This window comes from Haliotis cracherodii, unplaced genomic scaffold (genome assembly GCF_022045235.1).
Source record: "Haliotis cracherodii isolate W230 unplaced genomic scaffold, xgHalCrac1.p SCAF_1, whole genome shotgun sequence".
Taxonomy (NCBI): Eukaryota; Metazoa; Mollusca; class Gastropoda; order Lepetellida; family Haliotidae; genus Haliotis; species Haliotis cracherodii.
In genome coordinates this window covers 18,105,401-18,127,290 of record NW_027266264.1, presented here as the reverse complement: position 1 = coordinate 18,127,290, position 21,890 = coordinate 18,105,401, and the positions used below count along the sequence as shown (strand labels likewise).

Here is a 21,890-nt window from a genome sequence, read left to right as displayed (position 1 = left end):
AGGTAGACATGTCAGGTGACTGAAAGGAGGGTTCGCACCCCCAGCACCTCCTCGGTATCTAGACACAGGTAGACACATCAGGTAACTGAAAGAAGGGTTTGTACCCCCAGCACCTCCTCGGTATCTAGACACAGGTAGACATGTCAGGTAACTCAAAGCTGGGCTTGCACCCCTTCTGGATCTGACCGGGACTATGCTTTGTGAAGCATTGTGAGTTTCACAACTACTTGCTGAGTATGGTGGACCACACAACTGATTCACCAATTTATCACAACACCAAGAAGTAAATATTCCAGTCAGGAACTGGTATTACTTACATATTGGACCGGTGATCAGTTACATCAGACACACTGCCAGCATAGCGCTGCTGAATACAGCACCTTGTTGTCACAGCATACAGCAGTAAATGTCTTCATTTGGAATTAGTTTTTTCCATACATTGGACTTGAATAAATTTAAGATATAACAGCTTACATAGGTCAAGCATAGGTCAAGCATAGGTCAAGCATAGGGAGCGGGGGACACGGACCCATGTACAGTTACAGGTCACAAATCAGCTAAGCTAAGCAATGTTGCCCTGGAGATTAGGTGGATAGGTGATGTTTTCAGGAGCTTGACTCTGAAGAGTTTCTTGGGCTTCAATCCTGCATGACACTGAACAGCAGGAAAGTGATTTTGTTCAAAATACCATGCTGCTCATCCAAGGCAGCTTGGCTTGTATAATTCCCAGGGAGAAAACAATCACAGTGCACACTGTAAAGTAACAGACCCATCGGCCAGTGTAATAATGTAGCGCTTATAGAATACTTTAGGGTGTGGTTTTGAACCATCATAAAAATACACATTATTATTTTGTTTCTATATTATATCCTAATCTACATCTCCTCCTTGACTTTTCTTTCAAAAAGGTCGGGTAGCCATGTGGTTAAAGCGTTCGCTTGCACACTGAAGACCCAGGTTCGATTCCCCACATGGGTACAATGTGTGAAGCCCATTTCTGGTGTCCCCCGCCATGATATTGCTGGAATATTGCTAAAAGCGGCGTAAACCAAACTCACTCACTCACTCACTTCAAACTTTCAATGATGGCTGCTGTCACCTAACTTAAAGCTTCTTCTACCATAATTCCCAGAGGTGTTCGAGGTGTAAAACAACAACGTACATATTGTCTGTTTTTGTCTGCAGTTTGTCCCCAACCTGACCCCACGCCTATCTACAGTTCCTGTGGGTGCAGAGGATAAAAATAGATATGCTAATGTCATTCCAAGTAAGTGGCTATTCAGGGTAGTTGAGAACATGTTTGCTGACCGTGGCCATAGTTGCAGATGCACAGCTCCGTTGCAACAAGACACTGAGTGGGAGACTGTTCCAAGCATATGTTACAGGTCACTAGACACATGTTACAGGTCACAAGACACATGATACAGGTCACTAAACACCAGGTCACTAGACACATGATACAGGTCACTAGACACCAGGTCACTAGACAAATGATACAGGTCACTAGACACCAGGTCACTAGACAAATGATACAGGTCACATGATACAGGTCACTAGACACATGATACAGGTCACTAGACACCAGGTCACTAGACACATGATACAGGTCACTAGACACATGATACAGGTCACTAGACACATGTTACAGGTCACTAGACACCAGGTCACTTGACACATGATACAGGTCACTAGACACATGATACAGGTCACTAGACACATGATACAGGTCACTTGACACATGATACAGGTCACTAGACACATGATACAGGTCACTAGACACATGATACAGGTCACAAGACACCAGGTCACTAGACACATGATACAGGTCACTAGACACATGATACAGGTCACTAGACACATGATACAGGTCACATGATACATGTCACAAGACACATGATACAGGTCACTAGACACATGATACAGGTCACAAGACACCAGGTCACTAGACACATGATACAGGTCACTAGTCACATGATACAGGTCACTAGACACCAGGTCACTAGACACATGATACAGGTCACAAGACACATGATACAGGTCACAAGACACCAGGTCACTAGACACATGATACAGGTCACTAGACACCAGGTCACTAGACACATGACACAGGTCACATGATACAGGTCACTAGACACATGATACAGGTCACTAGACACATGATACAGGTCACTAGACACCAGGTCACTTGACACATGATACAGGTCACTAGACACATGATACAGGTCACTAGACACATGATACAGGTCACTAGACAAAGATCGTCACATGACAACAAAATTGAAGTTCATAAGTATATGAATAACACATTTCGATGTCTATACGTTCTTCTGAATTCTTGAAATGATGTAAACACTGTCAGACTATTTACACATTCCTAGGGAAACCCCTGGGAATTCCCCAGCAAGAATAAAAACAGAAGCCCACTTGCACAAAGCGATCCTAGCGCTAAGACTATCGTAAGACTATGTTCAAGTATGGGAGTTATGATCATCTTAGAGCTGTTTTTCACCCACAACACATGATAAAGAGGAATGATACTTTAGGTGTACCTGGTAATCTTAAAGAACATGTCATATGTTGAAATACCTCCTGTAGTTACCCCAAAACATTTATTAATTTACATAATTCCTATTTCAAAACAATCATGAAAATAATACGTCAGTAATCAAATCCAAACAATACTTTCAATGTCATACATGTTTGTTTCAGTTCCTGAAACCAGGGTGAAACTGAAGAGAAGACGCAGCCAAGCTGCTTCAGATTATATCAATGCTAATTTTGTAACGGTAAATATGACATTTTGCTGACATCAGAAGCGACTGAAATAGAATCTTTAAACAGTAATATAGTAGACACAATAATGCAACATGACCAATGAAGTTGTTTGTGCTCACATTATCGACCACTTGCTCACCAACTCAAATTCTCAGCCGAGTTATAACTGTCTATTGTAAATCCCATGAAAGCACTTGTTGGTTGTATTCCTAATTCTTTACACATGAATATATATAATATTATAATACAATATAATTCACATCCCAATTCATACTTGTCAACAACCTTCCTCATCTTTTAATGTACAGTAAACTACATTTATAACGAACACGCTTGTAACGAACTGACGGATATAGAGAACTTACTTTTTTGTCCCGACTATTTGCTGTAATTATGCTGTATATATGCTTATAACGAACTACGGTTATAACAAACTAAAATTAGTGGTCCCTTTGAGTTCGTTATATCCATAGTTTACTGTATTTGTTAATTACAGCTAAACATTTTCAAAATGCAATTTCAAAAGCAAATATTGTGAAATAATTCTAAGTCAAAACCGTTCAGTTGAGACATATATTCAGGAACTAGTTAAATCAATGCCTATATTTTAAAAGTTATCATGACTTACTTACGACATTGACATCAACTCTCACGGTTTTCTTCCAACTAGGGTTACAATGATGACAAGCGAGCGTATGTTGCAACACAGGCACCACTGGACTCGACGGTGGCCGACTTCTGGCGCATGGTCTGGGAACAACAGTCGCGCGTCATCATCATGCTGACTGCAATGGAGGAAAATGGTCATGTGAGTTGTTTGCTCTATGGAACTGCAGCCACAGAGTACCCTCTGTGTGAATGGAACAGTGGCTTTATAATAAATATCCCCATGAATGAGATGTTAATCTCAAATTTAGTTCATTGTGTCCAGATTTTCTTTATGTTTCTAAATGATTTAAATCCTCAGAGCATCTTTCCATTTATTGATACTGTACAGCATGTTTTCTCACAACAAGCATGCTCAAAGAAGATGATTTTGTTTTTTTGTTTTTGTTTGTTGTTTAACGTCGCACTCAGCAATATTCCAGCTATATGACAGCGGTCTGTAAATAATTGAGTCTGGACAAGACAATCCTGTGATTGACAACATAAGCATTGATCCACGCAATTGGGATACAATGACATGCATCAACCAAGTCAGCGAGCCTGACCACCCGATCCCGTTTGTCGCCTTTTACAACAAGCATAGTCGCCTTTTACGGCAAGCATGGGTTGCTGAAGACCTATTCTACCCCGGATCTTCGCGGGTTGATGGTAAAGGGGTTTGTCAAAGTTAGCCAGTGTGTTCTGTAGAAATGTTTATTGAGTGTCATTGTTGCAGCCCAAGTGTGCCCACTACCTGCCGGACTGTCTGGGAGACTCGCTACAGAGGTACGGGGACTTCATGATTCTCCTGAAGAAGAAAGATGTGCACCAGGAATACATCATCTCCATACTGGAACTCAAGGATATTGAGGTGAGAACAGGCAGGGATAACATTCCTTCGGGAGAAAACATAGGGTTTTACTGAAGGAAGTTTAGGAAACGATGCAAATACTATTCACTGCATGTCTGGTCAGAACAATCAATGCTCAGACATCCATGTCTGATTTTCTCCACTTCAGTCGCTAAGGTTGACTCCGCTAAGGAAACCCACTCATAACAAGCATAATCATCATACTTACTAGGGGTGAAACTATACAGCAAGGTCACGATACGATACATATCACGATACAAAGGTCACGATACAATAGATATTGCGATATGCATATTTACGTCAAATTGTGTGGAAACGTCTTGACTATAATTATTTCAGAGCAGGCTGCAGACACATGTTCATTGCAGTTCTTTTGATAAGTGAACTTAATTACAACACATTTTGTGATTTTTGACCGACAAAAACACTGGGGAGTCATTAAACAAGCAGTAATGTATTTTAGCAAGTGTATCGTCTTGTATCGAAACAGAAAAAAGTGCATCGTGTATCGTATCGTCTCATGAAAACTCACGATGCATCGGTGCACCAATGTATCTATTCTCCTCTAACACGTATACCAGGTATGTTGTATGTTATTGCCTGTTGGTACAGTGGCCACCCTGCTGCACTCATTTTGACTAACCACGGGTCCAGTTGTCCTGTGGGTACCCGGGTCCTACTCAGGACCCAGCCGAGCCGAATACTAGCGTTACCTGTCCCTGCCCTAGAATGATGGTCGTTAGCAATAATTAGATGTCTCTGTGCTGTGTGTTTGAAGTCAGTTAGGGATTCAGCAGCACACACACGGGCTGGGACGAGTCCGAATTTACTATCCGAATTTACACCCCACAATTACCCTTCCCAGGTACCCACTGTAGGTCTCAAGAGATAGGTACAAAATGTCCGATTGGGCATTTTTTACCATAGCACTAGAAAAACGTATTAACATACATGTATTAAACAATCTGGTCATGCATTCACTGAAGTTGACTCAAGTTATATTTTTAGTCAAAGATTTGAAAAGTCAGAAGGAATGGGTGCATATTCAGAAAGAAATGCGAACATTTGTGACTTGTAGTGTAACCATAGAGTTCTAGATAGTTTTTGTCATTAAACAGTGTATCACGTGACTAACTACGGGTCTGGGTAGTCCTGTGGGGACCCAGGTCCTACTGAGTACCCACCCGACCCGGGTACCCGAGTTACCCGTCCCAGCCCTAGCGCACACATTACAATCTAGATCTGATCAAGAAGATAAGAGAATATCAAAATGACACTAAAATTGCTGATAAGAAATACTGACACTAATGACACTGTTACTTCAACACATTGGCAGCCCTGATACTGTGGTCAACATTTCAAGGGCCTGGTGTGTGTGTAACGTTTCAAGGATGGGTCATTATGAAAGACTACACATTACTTCAGTTTAAGAAGTCTGTTTCTTTCTTTGATAGTTGTTCAACGCTCCACTCAGCAATATTCCAGCTTTAAGATGGCAGTCTGAAAATAATCGAGTCTTGATCAGACAATCCAGTGATTGACATCATGAGCATCGATCCACGCAATTGGGATACGAAGACATGCATCAACCAAGCCTGACCACCCGATCCCATTAGCCAACTCTTACGACAAGCATAGTCGCCTTTTACGGCAAGCATGGGTTAAACGTCTGAATACTTCAATCAGACATAAAAATAAACAGCCAGGAAGGAACATCTGGGTCCTGTCTGAATACAGGACAATTGATATTTCATTTATGAAGCATCTGCACATTTGGGGACCGGAGATGACAATGTAAGATAGGTAGTTTACTTAAACAGGTCATCATCATTCTGTAAAATCAAACTTAGAATTCAGAATTTGTACCCTAGTTTTGCGAACAAAAAACCCCCACATATATGCACACTCTAATGTATATGTCACATTAACTGGAATTAAGACGTAGGTAGATGATTTTTTAAATGTGTTGACAGAACAATCTGGTACGAGAAGTGAAGCACTGCTGGTACACTGCCTGGCCGCAACATGGCGGCCCGGAGCCTATATCCCTGGTCAAGTTCATTCTGGACACCAGGGTCTTCTACGAGGACAGTGGGGCACCGCTTATAGTGCACTGCAGGTAACCATGGCAACCCATCATACAGTCGTCAACACATGAAACACTAGGACAATATTTGCACATTTACAAATTAAACTTTTATCATGTTTCCAAAATGTTTACACATTTTATCAAGTATGAAGGCCCAGGCAAAAACACAGTACTTATTATACCCCTTCTTTTGGAAATAAACTTTCTTTCTCTGTTAAATCCAGGACCAAAGTTTAACAGTCTTATCCATTGAATCTGAAAACAACTGCTTAGTCCAAGAGTTTGTAATGGTTTTCTTAACTGGCACACAGTAAAACCCCACCCCACCCCACCCCACCCTCCACTCTAAGTCTGGGCGGTCGGGTAGCCTAGTGGTTAAAGCGTTCGCTCATCACGCCGAATACCCGGGTTCGATTCCCGACATGGGTACATTGTGTGAAGCCCATTTCTGGTGTCCCTTGCCGTGATATTGCTGGAATATTGCTAAAAGCGGCGTAAAACCATACTCACTCACTCACTCACTGTAAGTCTGATACCCCCTGGGTGAGTTCATGCAGCATCAGTTGTAAAGTCTGCAACCAAATCAGCTTCAGAAGGGCTCCCTTGCTATAGAGATTTTACTGCCTCTTCACACACCACTGTAAAAAGTGATGGAAGAAAGCAGGTGGGCCCACCATGATTGTTTTCTGGGTGCCGTAGGATCAAGTTCCAAATGTTGCGTATCATAGTTAGAGCATGTCTGTTGTTCTCCATCAGCCCAGGAACAGGAAGAACAGGAACATTCATCGGGACGGACCTCTGCATGCGTCAATACGAGAACAGGCGTATTGTTGATATCCTCCACACCGTGTTCCGGCTACGGAAGGAGCGTGCTGGATCAGTTCAGACCAAGGAGCAGTATACGTTGATATATAACGTAAGTAGCAGCAACACAGGGGAACATGTTCTCCCTGAATAGGTGTGCAATCACTGAAACATGATGACACCAGGGCTTTTCTGCACGCAAATACTGCATCCTACACGTATAAAGAATAACACTGGACACAATTTATATCCACTGCAAGTCCAATATAGATTATCCCCTCGTTGTCAAACCCTTGTTATCTCACTCACATATGCAATTGTTGTTAATGTTAATCCTCTACTTTTAATCCTCCACCTACTATATATATTCTGTACTAAGTCCCTCATTCAGTCTTGCTTGACAACAGTATAAGGATCTATACCGAAACGTCGCTTTTTACAGTATTTAAGAAGTTGTTATCCGTAAAATTGTGTCTAAATTGTCATCCGTCAACTTCTAAGCAATGCCTTTCAAATACATGTAATCCAATTTTGATGTTGGAATAATTGAAACTAATAAATTGAAACATGTCAATTTGATTTATCTGATATTTCTGTTCTGATAACAAATACAATCAAATATATCCTAATACACAAAATGCAATAGTTCAGCACTTGCCTGACATGCATACATTTTTTCACAAAGAATAGATACATGTATCAAACAATTTATGTAGTATGCTTCAGAATTTGTAAATGAATGCTACTGTCATTTGCAGTTAAGCTCATCTTGTTGCCTTGACAACACAACTGAAAAAACTAAAACAATAGTGCCAGAGTGCTCTAAACCAATCCAATTCACTTGGTATCACAATCCAATAAATATGCAAATGGGGTCATCTGCCAGGACTACTTTTACTCAGCTCTATGTCAATGTGAAGCCTACTTGCAAAAGCCTATTACCACTTCATAACATTCCCTAAATGTTTTGACAGAGGTCTTCCAATGTGTGACGTGAAACACCGCAAATTTCAGGTCCGAAACACAAATGTGATACCCGTATAACATACATCATCATCGAATAACCATTTCTTGTGTGTTTCATTTTAAGCCACCAGCAAATATGGGTGTATATTTCTTTTGCCCGGCAGTTTATTATTACCCATGTGTGCCGAAGACTGGCATAAAACAATTTTTATTCCGAATATATTATATTTACGATATGAAAACACAATCGGCTGTTAATCTTTATCTCGATACTTGAGTGATAACCTGTGAGAGGGACTATAAAAATGAGGGAAATGAAAATAAAACTGTTTTTTCGTTTTTATGTCTTTTTACTCGTAAAAGTGTGTAATAATATGAACAAAACAGACTATTGTGAAACTGAGCATAACCAGGTGTTAGTAGATCAAGGTGAATGTCCATGACCTATGACACCTTGACGACAGGTGAAAACAGGTGCTTGAAACCCATGTGCATATGATTTGTCAGTGGTTTGTGATTTGTGAGTGGCATTGTGGGATAGTGAATCATCGTCAAAATATCAGAATGTAAAGGTAACATATTCCTTTCTCAAACAACAACTTACATGTCATTATTATTATGTACATAAACATAGCTGTTATTTTATTGTTGTTTTGATAACGTTTTTCCAGGCTAATTTGCATAATGCCTCAAGCCTGTTTCTGCCTTGTCAATTTGGACTTTATTTTTGAATGTTGAAATTTCCTACAAATTACCTCCTGTAAAGTACATTTTGTATTGAGCACTGAGATAAAACTAGCAAATCCAGACTAGTACTTTTCCAGTTGTTTTGTTATTTCGTATTTACGTCTACATAATGCTTTGTGTCGATTAGTATACAGTTGTATCCAGCAAAACATTTTTTTCCATTTCCATGAGTACTTTAGTAAGAACCATAACCACGTTTGAACTTTTAAAGGTCAAGGACGATGATGATAGCATCAGGGGCAATACTGTATCAATAATACACCGAGTCATGTCAACACTTTAAACAAGATACAATCTCATTAAAATCAGATCTTTGTTCTCACTACCGCAAAAACAAAGATTTGAGGACATCCCATTAGGGGTCACGTCAGAACGACCTTTCATCCAACCAATCAGAGCGTCGCTTACCAGATGATGAAAGTGACAGTTGGAATGTGATTTCTAATCACGCAACCTCGAAAACTTTAACACGGGGTATTCCAAATGATAAATACAGGCTTAACGACCGATTCATTCGCCACTATTATCCTTTCCGTAATCTACAAGACGTCCCATACAGTGGTTTTTCGTGAGCCTAAATGCAGAGTAACACTTTTTTGCAATAATTACTTCTGATCCCGCGTGCAGTGTGTGTCTGTGCCAAGTAGACAAAAGACATCATTGCATCAAGAAACATCCACTTTTGTTTCATTTCCGACCAATCTCATTAAAATCAGATCTTAGTTCTCGCTACCGCTAAACAAAGATCTGAGGACATCCAATTAGGGGTCCCGTGAGAACGACCTTTCATCCAACCAATCAGAGTGTCGCTTACTAGATCATGAAAGTGTCAGTCGGAATGTGATTTCATTTCATGTGACGTCGAAAACCTCAACACGGGGTATTCCAGACGACAGTTACAGGCTAAACGACTGAATCCATACAATCTAGACAATCTGTTAGTCATTCCAGAATATTCTTTTGTTCAGGTTTCAACTTTTTAATTGAGTATTTGTCAAAATATGTTTCGAAGCGTAGTCGCCAATTTGAAATTAGTGCCGTAAAGCACGAGAAAGCTGCCTTCTGATTGGCTAATGTCGACTTCTTCTCAGTCATTCCATTGGTCGGTAAAAGTTTGCGAAAGGTCGGTCTGATGTGACCCGTAATGGGATGTCCTAAGATCTTTGTTAAGCGGTAGCGAGAACTAAGATCTGATTTTAATGAGATTGAACAAGATACACAGTGATCACTAGGGCTAGGACGGGTCCAAATTTACTACCCGGGTACCCACCTCCCTATTACCGGCCCCTACCTGGGTACCCGCTGTAGATTTTATGAGATAGGTACAAACTGTCCAATTTTGGAAAAGTTTGACCGTAGCCCTGGCAAAATGTATTTAGATACACGTGTAACACGATCCGCTCATGCATACACTGAAGTTTAATGCATGAAGTTTTATCTTTATTCAAATATATAAAAGTCAGAAGGAAAGGGTGCATTGTCAGAAAGAAATGGGATATTAGAGACTTATAGCGTAACCATAGAGTTTAAGATAATTTTTGTCATCAAACAATATATATCACGTGACTAACTATGGGTCCGGGTAGTTCTGTGGGTACCCGGGTCCTTACTCAGGACCCATCCGATCCAGGTACCCGAGTTACCCGTCCCAGCCCAATGATCACAAAAGTACAATACTTTATTGTTACTTCAGACAACACCAATATGTTTTTCCATTCCAACATGATTCACCTTATTTTACCTGTAATTTCATTGTTAAAAATGTCTTTGTCACATCACAATTCCAACTTGTGTCATAAGAAAGATTTATTTCTACCTATGATGTAAGACTGTGTGGTGTTATAAGCTATATCTGACAGGAGAGTGACATACTACACTTGCTGACAGAGTGTGTGTGTAACTCAAGGGCAGTATACTCATTAATACCCTGGAGCAATAGGCAAGCATCTGCACAGCAGAAAGTTAGTGGGTAGTTTCCACATGGCCTTACCATATCTATCCTACTTTCTGTGTTGTTTTTATTTGAATTATATAATTCCAAATATCACTTATTTACTTTAATTGGGTTCAATTTCAGAATTATTTCAATCATATTTATTATTTGTTACCTAGAATTAATTGGTGCTTTCAATACAATCATATTGAAAATTATCTCATCTCATATATCTTTATTTAAACTATTCAGTGTTAATTTGTATTACATTTCTTTTATTTGAAATAAAAAACATATCTAAAAAAGTGTGAAAATGAATTAAGAAAGTCAGGCATCCAGGAGTTCATTTTAAACACAAACTAATCTGTGTGAATTGATCTCACTTCTGACCGCCTTCGTGGTCTACTGGTAGAGTGTCAGCCCGGAGAGTGGAAGGTCCAGGGTTCGATCCCCGGCCGTGCCATACCCATATATGTTTAAAGATGGTACTTGATGTTACCCTGTCTGGCACTCGGTATTAAGGGGCTAAAACAAGGTCTGGTCGGCTCAGAGTCAGTATACGGATTCTGAGTGGGGTATTCATGTTAAACTCTGGCATTGTATCTAAGTGAGGTAGCACTATAAATCGGTGTCAGTTTGGACCAGTACAAGCAGCCACACACACACACATGCATGCACGTTGCTATATAAGTGCAAAAATTTTGGATGCAATGTTAAACCCCATTTCACCTCGCCACCGTATGCTCTCCTTGGAAGGTTACTAGTGAAGTGGATAGGGTTTCTGTCTGGAGAGCGGAGAGTTGGCAGTTCGATTCCCGTTTGTGTCATGCCAAAAGATGCTAAAAGATGGTACTTGTTAGAAAAACAGAGATAATCAAGATAGCATACAGGATAGTACAAGGACATATTTCAGTGGTTAAAGACAACATCTCTCCATGTTTTGAATATCAATAAAACAACAGGCTGTAATTGTCAGAATTGCAATGTTGTTCTTTCTGTGATGGCAAATTCTAATTTCCATCACATTCTCATCAATCCAACAAAATTATCCTCCATGGACAATAAACGTATTGTTCTCAAGTGCGAAGTACTTTTGGTATATTTAAATATGTTTCCAGTCAATATGTTGTGCAGTAATATCTGTGTGCCCTGTATATTGTTAACAATAATACATATGCATAATCATACAAACACCTGTCATATTGCAAGTGTGCTTAGTAATAGTGATGGAAGCAGTCATTCCACTCCAATGAACATCCTGTTGATTTTACCTTACGAAGGAGTGTACCTTGAAATAATTGTGTGGTATGTGTAGATCTGTAAACCAACCAGATGTTCAAAATAATTATTCTACCGTTAGCTCTCATAACAATGTCCGCTAGAAGTAAAAATACTAAACGTTTTGTTGGATAGTTTTTCACAACAGACATAATTATTATATGAATGGTTAAATCTTTACTGCACAATTTGTTTCATTTCATTTCCTATGCACACTTTCCTGTTTTCAACTCCTGAAAATTACAGTCGGCTGACAATCAGTTCCAGATGACTAGCTACATTGAAAAATTGTTCATTGGAATAGACAGGAATTGTGTGGTACTTGTACAAACAATCACTTAGTGGCTGGCCGCTCACAGCTGATCAATGCTCAAAATACAGTATAGGTTTATTTAAGAACTGAACTTCAGTTCGGATGGGTTCATTGAAGTGTGAACGATTTAAAAGTGCTGGTTAAACTGTGTGACGCTCTGAGCTTGCGAACCAAAGCACTGATTTATTTATAAGTCAGATGAAATGTTACAAGACCAGGCAAAAATACTAAATTAATTATATTGCTGATAAATGCAGGGATTAAAAAGAAAATATAAAAACGAGTTGATCATAAACACAGATCGAGAATTCGGGGAAGCCTCGGAAAGCAGTTCCGGCAAAAGTTCACAGGATCAATTTCACAAAAAATTGTTCACACCGTGTGAACTTTTTTTGTCCGTTCACAGGTGTGTGAACTCCAAATATCAGATCACGTGACTACCCCTTCAGCCAATCAGCATGAAAGAAACAGTGTATCCATGAATACAAAGTGCTGAGCATGATGAATGGGATGTTCATGAACAAGTTTAAGTGTTGTTGTTCCACAACATGGCAGTGTACCAAGTGCCGTGTGACGTGTTGTTGTTTCACAACATGGCAGTGTAGCAAGTGGCGTGTGACGTGTTGTTGTTTCACAACATGGCAGTGTACCAAGTGGCGTGTGACGTGTTGTTGTTTCACAACATGGCAGTGTAGCAAGTGCCGTGTGACGTGTTGTCACAACATGGCAGTGTAGCAAGTGCCGTGTGACGTGTTGTTGTTTCACAACATGGCAGTGTAGCAAGTGCCGTGTGACGTGTTGTCACAACATGGCAGTGTACCAAGTGCCGTGTGACGTGTTGTTGTTTCACAACATGGCAGTGTAACAAGTGGCGTGTGACGTGTTGTTGTTTCACAACATGGCAGTGTAGCAAGTGGCGTGTGACGTGTTGTTGTTTCACAACATGGCAGTGTACCAAGTGCTGTGTGACGTGTTGTTGTTTCACAACATGGCAGTGTACCAAGTGCTGTGTGACGTGTTGTTGTTTCACAACATGGCAGTGTAGCAAGTGCTGTGTGACGTGTTGTTGTTTCACAACATGGCAGTGTACCAAGTGGCGTGTGACGTGTTGTTGTTTCACAACATGGCAGTGTAGCAAGTGCTGTGTGTCGTGTTGTCACAACATGGCAGTGTAGCAAGTGCCGTGTGACGTGTTGTTGTTTCACAACATGGCAGAGTACCAAGTGCCGTGTGCCGTGTTGTTGTTTCACAACATGGCAGTGTACCAAGTGCTGTGTGTCGTGTTGTTGTTTCACAACATGGCAGTGTAGCAAGTGGCGTGTGACGTGTTGTTGTTTCACAACATGGCAGTGTAGCAAGTGGCGTGTGACGTGTTGTTGTTTCACAACACGGCAGTGTAGCAAGTGCTGTGTGTCGTGTTGTTGTTTCACAACACGGCAGTGTAGCAAGTGCTGTGTGACGTGTTGTTGTTTCACAACACGGCAGTGTAGCAAGTGCTGTGTGACGTGTTGTTGTTTCACAACATGGCAGAGTACCAAGTGCCGTGTGACGTGTTGTTGTTTCACAACATGGCAGTGTAGCAAGTGCCGTGTGCCGTGTTGTTGTTTCACAACATGGCAGAGTACCAAGTGGCGTGTGACGTGTTGTTGTTTCACAACATGGCAGTGTAGCAAGTGCTGTGTGACGTGTTGTTGTTTCACAACACGGCAGTGTAGCAAGTGCTGTGTAACGTGTTGTTGTTTCACAACATGGCAGTGTAGCAAGTGGCGTGTGACGTGTTGTCACAACATGGCAGGGTACCAAGTGCTGTGTGACGTGTTGTTTGTGTACCGCCAGAGCTGGAGCTGGAGAAGTACAAATCTGGACCATTTGATGTTTGTGCCTCTGTACATGAAGTCCCTCTATAGGAGATTGGACAGTAGATTCTCTCAAGCTGTGTATTAATGTTTACAACATGATTCTACTAAGGCTGTGTGGAAATAAGTACAGTAATACCTTGACAATCAGGATACCCAGTTAGTCCACATACCCAGTTTGACCAAATGCAGTTTAACATGAATACCCCACTCAGACACAGAATACTGACTCTGAGCCGGCCAGTCCTTGTTTTAGCCCCTTAATGCCAAGCACCAGGCAGGGTAATAAGAGGTACATCTTTTAATATCTTTTGGAATGAAGTATCCGAGGATCGAACATCTGACATTCCGCTCTCTGGGCAGAAGCTCCATCCACTAGACCACAGAGACGGTCACCTATGTAGCTCTTGTAGCACAGTGTAGCTCTTGTAGCACAGTGTAGCTCTTGCAGTAGTGTAGCTCTTGTAGCACAGTGTAGCTCTTGCAGTAGTGTAGCTCTTGTAGCACAGTGTAGCTCTTGTAGCACAGTGTAGCTCTTGCAGTAGTGTAGCTCTTGTAGCACAGTGTAGCTCTTGCAGTAGTGTAGCTCTTGTAGCACAGTGTAGCTCTTGCAGTAGTGTAGCTCTTGTAGCACAGTGTAGCTCTTGCAGTAGTGTAGCTCTTGTAGCACAGTGTAGCTCTTGCTGTAGTGTAGCTCTTGTAGCACAGTGTAGCTGTGCATGTGCAAGGTCATATCATTTATTAAATAAAAAAATAATAAATACAACTGCACAAGGAAACAAACTATATCAAAAGTATAGTATGTTCTTGGGCTATTGCAAACATTCAACAAAAAGAATTTCCTTAATCATAAGAAATCTCTTCTAAAAGCACAGTCCATTGCATGATTCTGACTATGTCACATGTCTATAAATCACTGGCAAATAGATGATGTTCATGAAAAGGTGAGAGTATCCTGTCCCAGATGGTGGCACCCATCACCAACATGCAAGGGCAAGTCAATTGTTCATCTGAAAAAATGTGAACAAATGGTACAAGTCAAATTTGGGAATTGCTTCAGATATTATTTTGGACACTGAGGTGACAAATTCGGAAATGTAACACAGCTGCAACACTGCTGACATAAAAACAACTTTATTCAAAGAATCTTCACCAATGCAGTATACATTTGTTCTGTTTCAGGCTCTGAATGAGTACGCTTCAGTGCTGAGCAGCCCTGCCATTTCTACAGCCTCATCATCAATGACCTTACACAGTGTGCCCTAAGATTGTGACCCTACACAAGTGTCTTTAGGACTGTGTATATGTGCCCAGGGAAACTTTATTAGGACTGTGAATGTGTGCCCAGGGAAATGTCATCAGGACTACAAATATGTGCCCAGGGAAATGTCATCAGGACTGTGAATGTGTGCACAGGGAAACATCGTCAGGACTGTGAATTTGTGCCCAGGGAAACTTGATTAGGACTGTGAATGTGTGCCCAGGGAAACATCATCAGGACTGTGAATTTGTGCCCAGGGAAACGTCATTAGGACTGTGAATGTGTGCTCAGGGAAACGTCATTAGAACTGTGAATGTGTACCAAGGAAAACGTCATTAGGACTGTTGATGTGTGCCCAGGGAAACAGCATTAGAACTCTTAATGTATGCCAAGGGAAACTGTGATTGAGTGCCAAAGGATATTCGGCTGATATTCATTTACAACTGTGCATGTTTCTGGGCAAAACATCATTTACGACTGTGCATGTATGGCCAGGGGGATATGTTAACTGGCACTGTGAATGTGCACCAAGGAAATCATCATTTAGGGCTGTGAACATATGCCTGGGAAACATCATTCATGGCTTTGAATGTGCCTCTAAAAGGGTGTGAATGTGCCCCCAGTGAAACGTCATTCATTTGGATTCTGAATGGTGTTCCTAGAGAGATGTTATCTAGGACTGTGCTCGTATAAAGGTCAGAAAGTATGGATGCATATTCAGAAGGAAATGCGATCATTAGTGACTTGTACTATAACCATAGAATTCCCGGTAATTTTTGTCATTAACAATGTATCACGGTCCTGTGGGTACCCGAGTCCTTCTCAGTACCCACCAACCCGAGTGCCTGAGTTACCTGTCCCACCCCTAGTGCCCAATACAATCTCTCCTGTATGCCCCAGACCTGACATAGCCCTGGTGCCCAATACAATCTCTCCTGTATGCCCCAGACCTGACATAGCCCTAGTGCCCAATACAATCTCTCCTGTATGCTCCAGACCTGACATAGCCCTAGTGCCCAATACAATCTCTCCTGTATGCCCCAGACCTGACATAGCCCTAGTGCCCAATACAATCTCTCCTGTATGCCCCAGACCTGACATAGCCCTAGTGCCCAATACAATTTCTCCTGATGCCCCAGACCTGACATAGCCCTAGTGCCCAATGCAATCTCTCCAGTATGCCCCAGACCTGACATAGCCCTAGTGCCCAATACAATCTCTCCTGTATGCCCCAGACCTGACATAGCCCTAGTGTCCAATACAATCTCTCCTGTATGCCCCAGACCTGACATAGCCCTAGTGCCCAATACAATCTCTCCTGTATGCCCCAGACCTGACATAGCCCTAGTGCCCAATACAATCTCTCCTGTATGCCCCAGACCTGACATAGCCCTAGTGCCCAATACAATCTCTCCAGTATGCCCCAGACCTGACACAGCCCTAGTGCCCAATACAATCTCTCCTGTATGCCCCAGACCTGACATAGCCCTAGTGCCCAATACAATCTCTCCTGTATGCCCCAGACCTGACATAGCACTAGTGCCCAATACAATCTCTCCTGTATGCCCCAGACCTGACATAGCCCTAGTGCCCAATACAGTCTCTCCAGTATGCCCCAGACCTGACATAGCCCTAGTGCCCAATACAATCTCTCCAGTATGCCCCAGACCTGACATAGCACTAGTGCCCAATACAATCTCTCCTGTATGCCCCAGACCCGACATAGCCCTAGTGCCCAATACAATCTCTCCTGTATGCCCCAGACCTGACATAGCCCTAGTGCCCAATACAATCTCTCCAGTATGCCCCAGACCTGACATAGCCCTAGTGCCCAATACAATCTCTCCAGTATGCCCCAGACCTGACACAGGGCGGAAGAGAATCATTTGCCCGGCGTGACTGGACATGCTATGCTCAGGGATTTGACTGTGTAGCTGACACTGTACGTATGAGCCCATTTGTACCCACTGTCCAGTGTGACGTGACAAGGCCAGACCTGTCTAGTGTGACGTGACAAAGCCAGATCTGTCCAGTGTGACGTGACAAAGCCAGACCTGTACCGTGTGACGTGACATGGCCAGACCTGTCCAGTGTGACGTGACAAAGCCAGACCTGTCCAGTGTGACGTGACAAGGCCAGATCTGTACAGTGTGACGTGACAAAACCAGACCTTTCCAGTGTGACGTGACAGAGCCAGACCTGTCCAGTGTGACGTGACAAGGCCAGACCTGTCCAGTGACCTGACAAAGTCATACAGGACTGATCATGTATATATTTGGGATAACACTTTCTTATTAAAGTACAGATTCTCGTACTTTTTGAGGTTGAGTCCCTGCCAGATAGAGACACCAAATCGCCAGCACACAAAGTCAGCAATCTAACCCACTCAGCCACCAAGGCTTCCACAAAAATGAAAGTCTGACAACTGGTAGTCTAGATCTAGTCTGGTAGTACTTTGATACCCCTCTGACAAATTGCCTGTAAATTGGCACGCCTCACATGGCCGAAAGCTATGATTGATCATAATCATCACAATGGACACAATGGCTTTGACAAATATTTTTATTCCCATGCCCCCGAAATTATGACCATACAGAATGCTCAAGACTATTTATCACAATAGTTTATCCTATGCAATCCTTCAAACTAGTGCCAGTGAAAAAGGTGTGAACGTAACGTGCCCATTGAATAAGTGAGTAGACAATGTGCCCATTGAATAAGTGAGTAGACAATATGCCCATTGAAATAAGTGAGTAGACAATATGCCCATTGAATAAGTGAGTAGACAATATGCCCATTGAATAAGTGAGTAGACAATGTGCCCATTGAAATAAGTGAGTAGACAATATGCCCGTTGAATAAGTGAGTAGACAATATGCCCATTGAATAAGTGAGAAGACAATGTGCCCATTGAATAAGTGAGAAGACAATGTGCCCACTGAATAAGTGAGTAGACAATGTGTCCATTGGATAAGTGAGTAGACAATGTGCCCATTGGATAAATGAGTAGACAATGTGCCCATTGAATAAGTGAGATGACAATGTGTCCACTGAATAAAGGAGTAGACAATGTGCTCATTGAATAAGTGAGTAGACAATGTGCCCATTGAATAAGTGAATAGACAATGTGCCCATTGAATAAGTGAATAGACAATGTGCCCATTGAATAAGTGAGTAGACAATGTGCCCATTGAATAAGTAAGTAGACAATGTGCTCATACAAAATGTGATAAGAGAACAGGGCACTCCAACATAAATTACATCAAGAGTAGATAATGTGGCTTCAGGACCGTCAGAGAGCGGATGTGTGCATCCTGTGTCAAACTGATAAACACAGTCAGACATATAAGTAGTTGCACATACAAGAGAGTTCCTCTAAAACTTCTTGCTTTATGAAGCTGAAATGTTGTGTATACACAATTTTAGTTCAATTTTAAACATGGCTGCTATTGTCAGCCATGTTGAAAATGTCAATTTGGCTTGACATTTCCCTGACTTGTTACATCTCCAGATATCCCTAAATATACTACTCAAAAGAAGTTAAGGATCACCTGATTCTTTCATATTACAATAGTTAATCTCTCATGCCATGACAGTTTAACATGACCAATATGAAAGAATAGGGTGATCCTAAACTTCTTTTGAGAAGTATAGAATAGTGTTCAACGGCCAATGTGTTGCACTATTAACTAAGGTGTCATCCGTACACATCTGTCATTCATTCAAACATTAAGATCATGTGACATATCATCAACTTCAGTTTGGGCATTAGAACATATACATTGTATACCACATCAGGAAATCCATCTTGAACAAGCAAGCCACAAGCTGATTTCATAGTGTGGTTATATCCAGTGCTATGTGATACTAACCGTATGTCACCCTGCCAGACAAAGTATTAGCTTTACTGCAGATTGTATTGTCTTAACTGAGAATGTATTGCAAAATACCTTATCTTTTCTGCTGAGGTATCTAAGGTAGAAGAAAAGTCTTGATTTAATTCTCCATAAATCCTCTGTTAATGTAATTATCAAGGGAAATATGCCTGCATTAACTGTTTATATTGTAAAGATAGAATATATGTTTGCTATTATAGTTGCTGGTAGACAAGGGGACTCATTATGCTAGCAAAACATGAGGGCTAGTCAGGGATGATATAAACCAATAATGGAATTACAGTAGAGAAGGGGGAATACACCTCTTTCACCAGACATGTTATTGACAGCAATTTTCCAAGATTTTTCCCTTTAAGTCTTTTGTGGTTCATTTCCAGAATGAGGTTCTTGCTTGATCACTATATTTAAAATCAAAACAAATAGTGACATTTATTGTCTCTGTCATTGTGTGTGTTCCAAATTCTACATGGCAGTGATTCCATTGTTGATACACGTTCATTATGTTTTACTGTTGATACAAGTCTTGTGTTTTCAGCTTTACCGATAAGGATATACCGTATTCGACCCAATAAGCGCCCAGGGCGCTTAAAATAAAAACAGAAGGGGTGGGCACTTATTGGGACCAATTCAGAGTCAAATTGGCGTAAATTCATCAGTAAGCCTATCGATATTTTTCTGTTGCTGGGGGGCTAGAGATAAACTGTTACTTACGTTTTACTGGTGAACATCTCCTCATTAACGGACTACAAAAGATTCTTGACCGTATGTAAAAAACAGGTGATTAAATCTTACTTGGGCATCCGGGAAAGGGGGGGGCGCTTATTGGGACATGGGCGCTTATTGGGTCGAATACGGTACCTGTACGACCATCTATAACACTATCAGAGTGATGGCATTCAAGATGACATATTCCTTTATATATCCACCGAACAAGCGATTGATGAATGATAACTACATATATCCTATACCTATTAATGATATAAGGATGTTTTCAGGGGGTGTACTAACCAGACCCATATTACATCCCTTGCCGGGCTGATATGGCTTGTCAATGCATTTTGAATAGGCAATTGATATCAGCCTGGGTGGTAAGAAATTGGAGTTACGTCCCTTGGTGCGTCGTCTACTCGGCTAGCTTTCCCCGTGACAATGTCTTCCAAACAAGGTGAAACTGTATTGCTTTCACTTGCAAATCGATACATTTTACAACTTGACGTTCTGCTAGTCCTTTATGATAAAAAAGTTATTATATAGCAGTTATAATATCATACCCTATTTCAACCCAAAACACCGATTTATCAGCCCGTGGATATCTTGGTTTGATATGGGGTATGATATGAAAACTGCCACATGATATCTTTCAAGGATCTATTTAAATGTGGATGTTTGAAGTTGTGTATCATATAGTTTGTATATAGCCTGTATATTGCTGTATATATCCAGTCAAGCAATCCTTTTCCAATATGTGCCAAATCCTGTACATAGACACCTGCTCAATACTCTCCAGACCTAATGTTTTCAGTGTTTTAACGACTGTTTTCAGCCTTGTAATGTTTGATAACTCTTGTAAATGTTTGGTCAAATCCAAATTTCAAGCATTTACTTTCTTTTATGCGGCAGTTTTGCCGGGGGCAACAACTCTGGCTCTTGACAGTATAGCAATTTATTAACATTTTGCTTTAACAATCCTGTCTCACAACCATTTGGACCAAGAGCTAAGTCTGTGATTCCTTGTTTGAGAACTCCATGTATTACCAGTGACACTGTTAGAGACGACCTATTCTACTTCTGGGGGCACGGGTGGCCCAGTCGTCTAAGGCGCCGCGATTCGCTGTGCAGAGTTGCGTCCCTTGGGCACGCCAGAAACCTATGATTGTGGGTTCGAATCCCGGTTCGCCCCGATTATGTTTCTAGGTTTGTCAGCACCATACCCGTGCTCGTGGGTTTCACCGAAGTGGTAAACGTCTGAGACCTGCATCACTTCGGGCTTTCCTCCCACATTAAGCTGACACGCCGCGATATAACTGGAATACTGTTAAAAGCGGCGTTAAACCAAACTCACTCACTCACTCACTATTCTACTTCTCCCCCATTCTTACAACTAGGTTCAGCTTCATGATACGTCATTAGGCCGCACCAATTTAAGACAAATAATGTTGTTTGTATAAAGTATATTTTTAATCAACCACTGATTTCTAACATTTTTCTTCTTCTCACATTTGCAATATTAGCACATGCTTGTCCCTCAAATAGGAATAAGCTTACGATAGAAAAATAATAAATACAAATGTCAGGAAGGAAACATATATGCATCTTCTTCACAAATTGTTTCTTGTTTTGTTTATAAAACATGAGCGGAGAGCATAATACACTGAAATATGGTACAGTTCCTTACAGGGTACAATTTCATTCTGTTTTACCACCAGCACCAGGTGCAGCCAAGTAAATTAATCAGG

The 21,890-nt window shown here is 41.2% G+C and overlaps 1 protein-coding gene across 1 annotated transcript in view; it reads left to right on the top strand.

Annotated features, from left to right (window-relative positions):
* LOC139473874 (uncharacterized) overlaps positions 1 to 20,233 on the top strand; it is a 39,054-nt gene extending 18,821 nt beyond the window's left edge. The window contains exons 7-13 of the mRNA XM_071256662.1: positions 1,186 to 1,267; positions 2,710 to 2,786; positions 3,446 to 3,583; positions 4,157 to 4,291; positions 6,265 to 6,410; positions 7,137 to 7,296; positions 15,460 to 20,233. Of these exons, the coding sequence (XP_071112763.1) occupies positions 1,186 to 1,267; positions 2,710 to 2,786; positions 3,446 to 3,583; positions 4,157 to 4,291; positions 6,265 to 6,410; positions 7,137 to 7,296; positions 15,460 to 15,543 (822 nt within the window). The 3' untranslated portion in view covers positions 15,544 to 20,233. The remainder of the gene's footprint in view (positions 1 to 1,185; positions 1,268 to 2,709; positions 2,787 to 3,445; positions 3,584 to 4,156; positions 4,292 to 6,264; positions 6,411 to 7,136; positions 7,297 to 15,459) is intronic.
* The last annotated feature ends 1,657 nt before the right edge of the window (positions 20,234 to 21,890 follow it).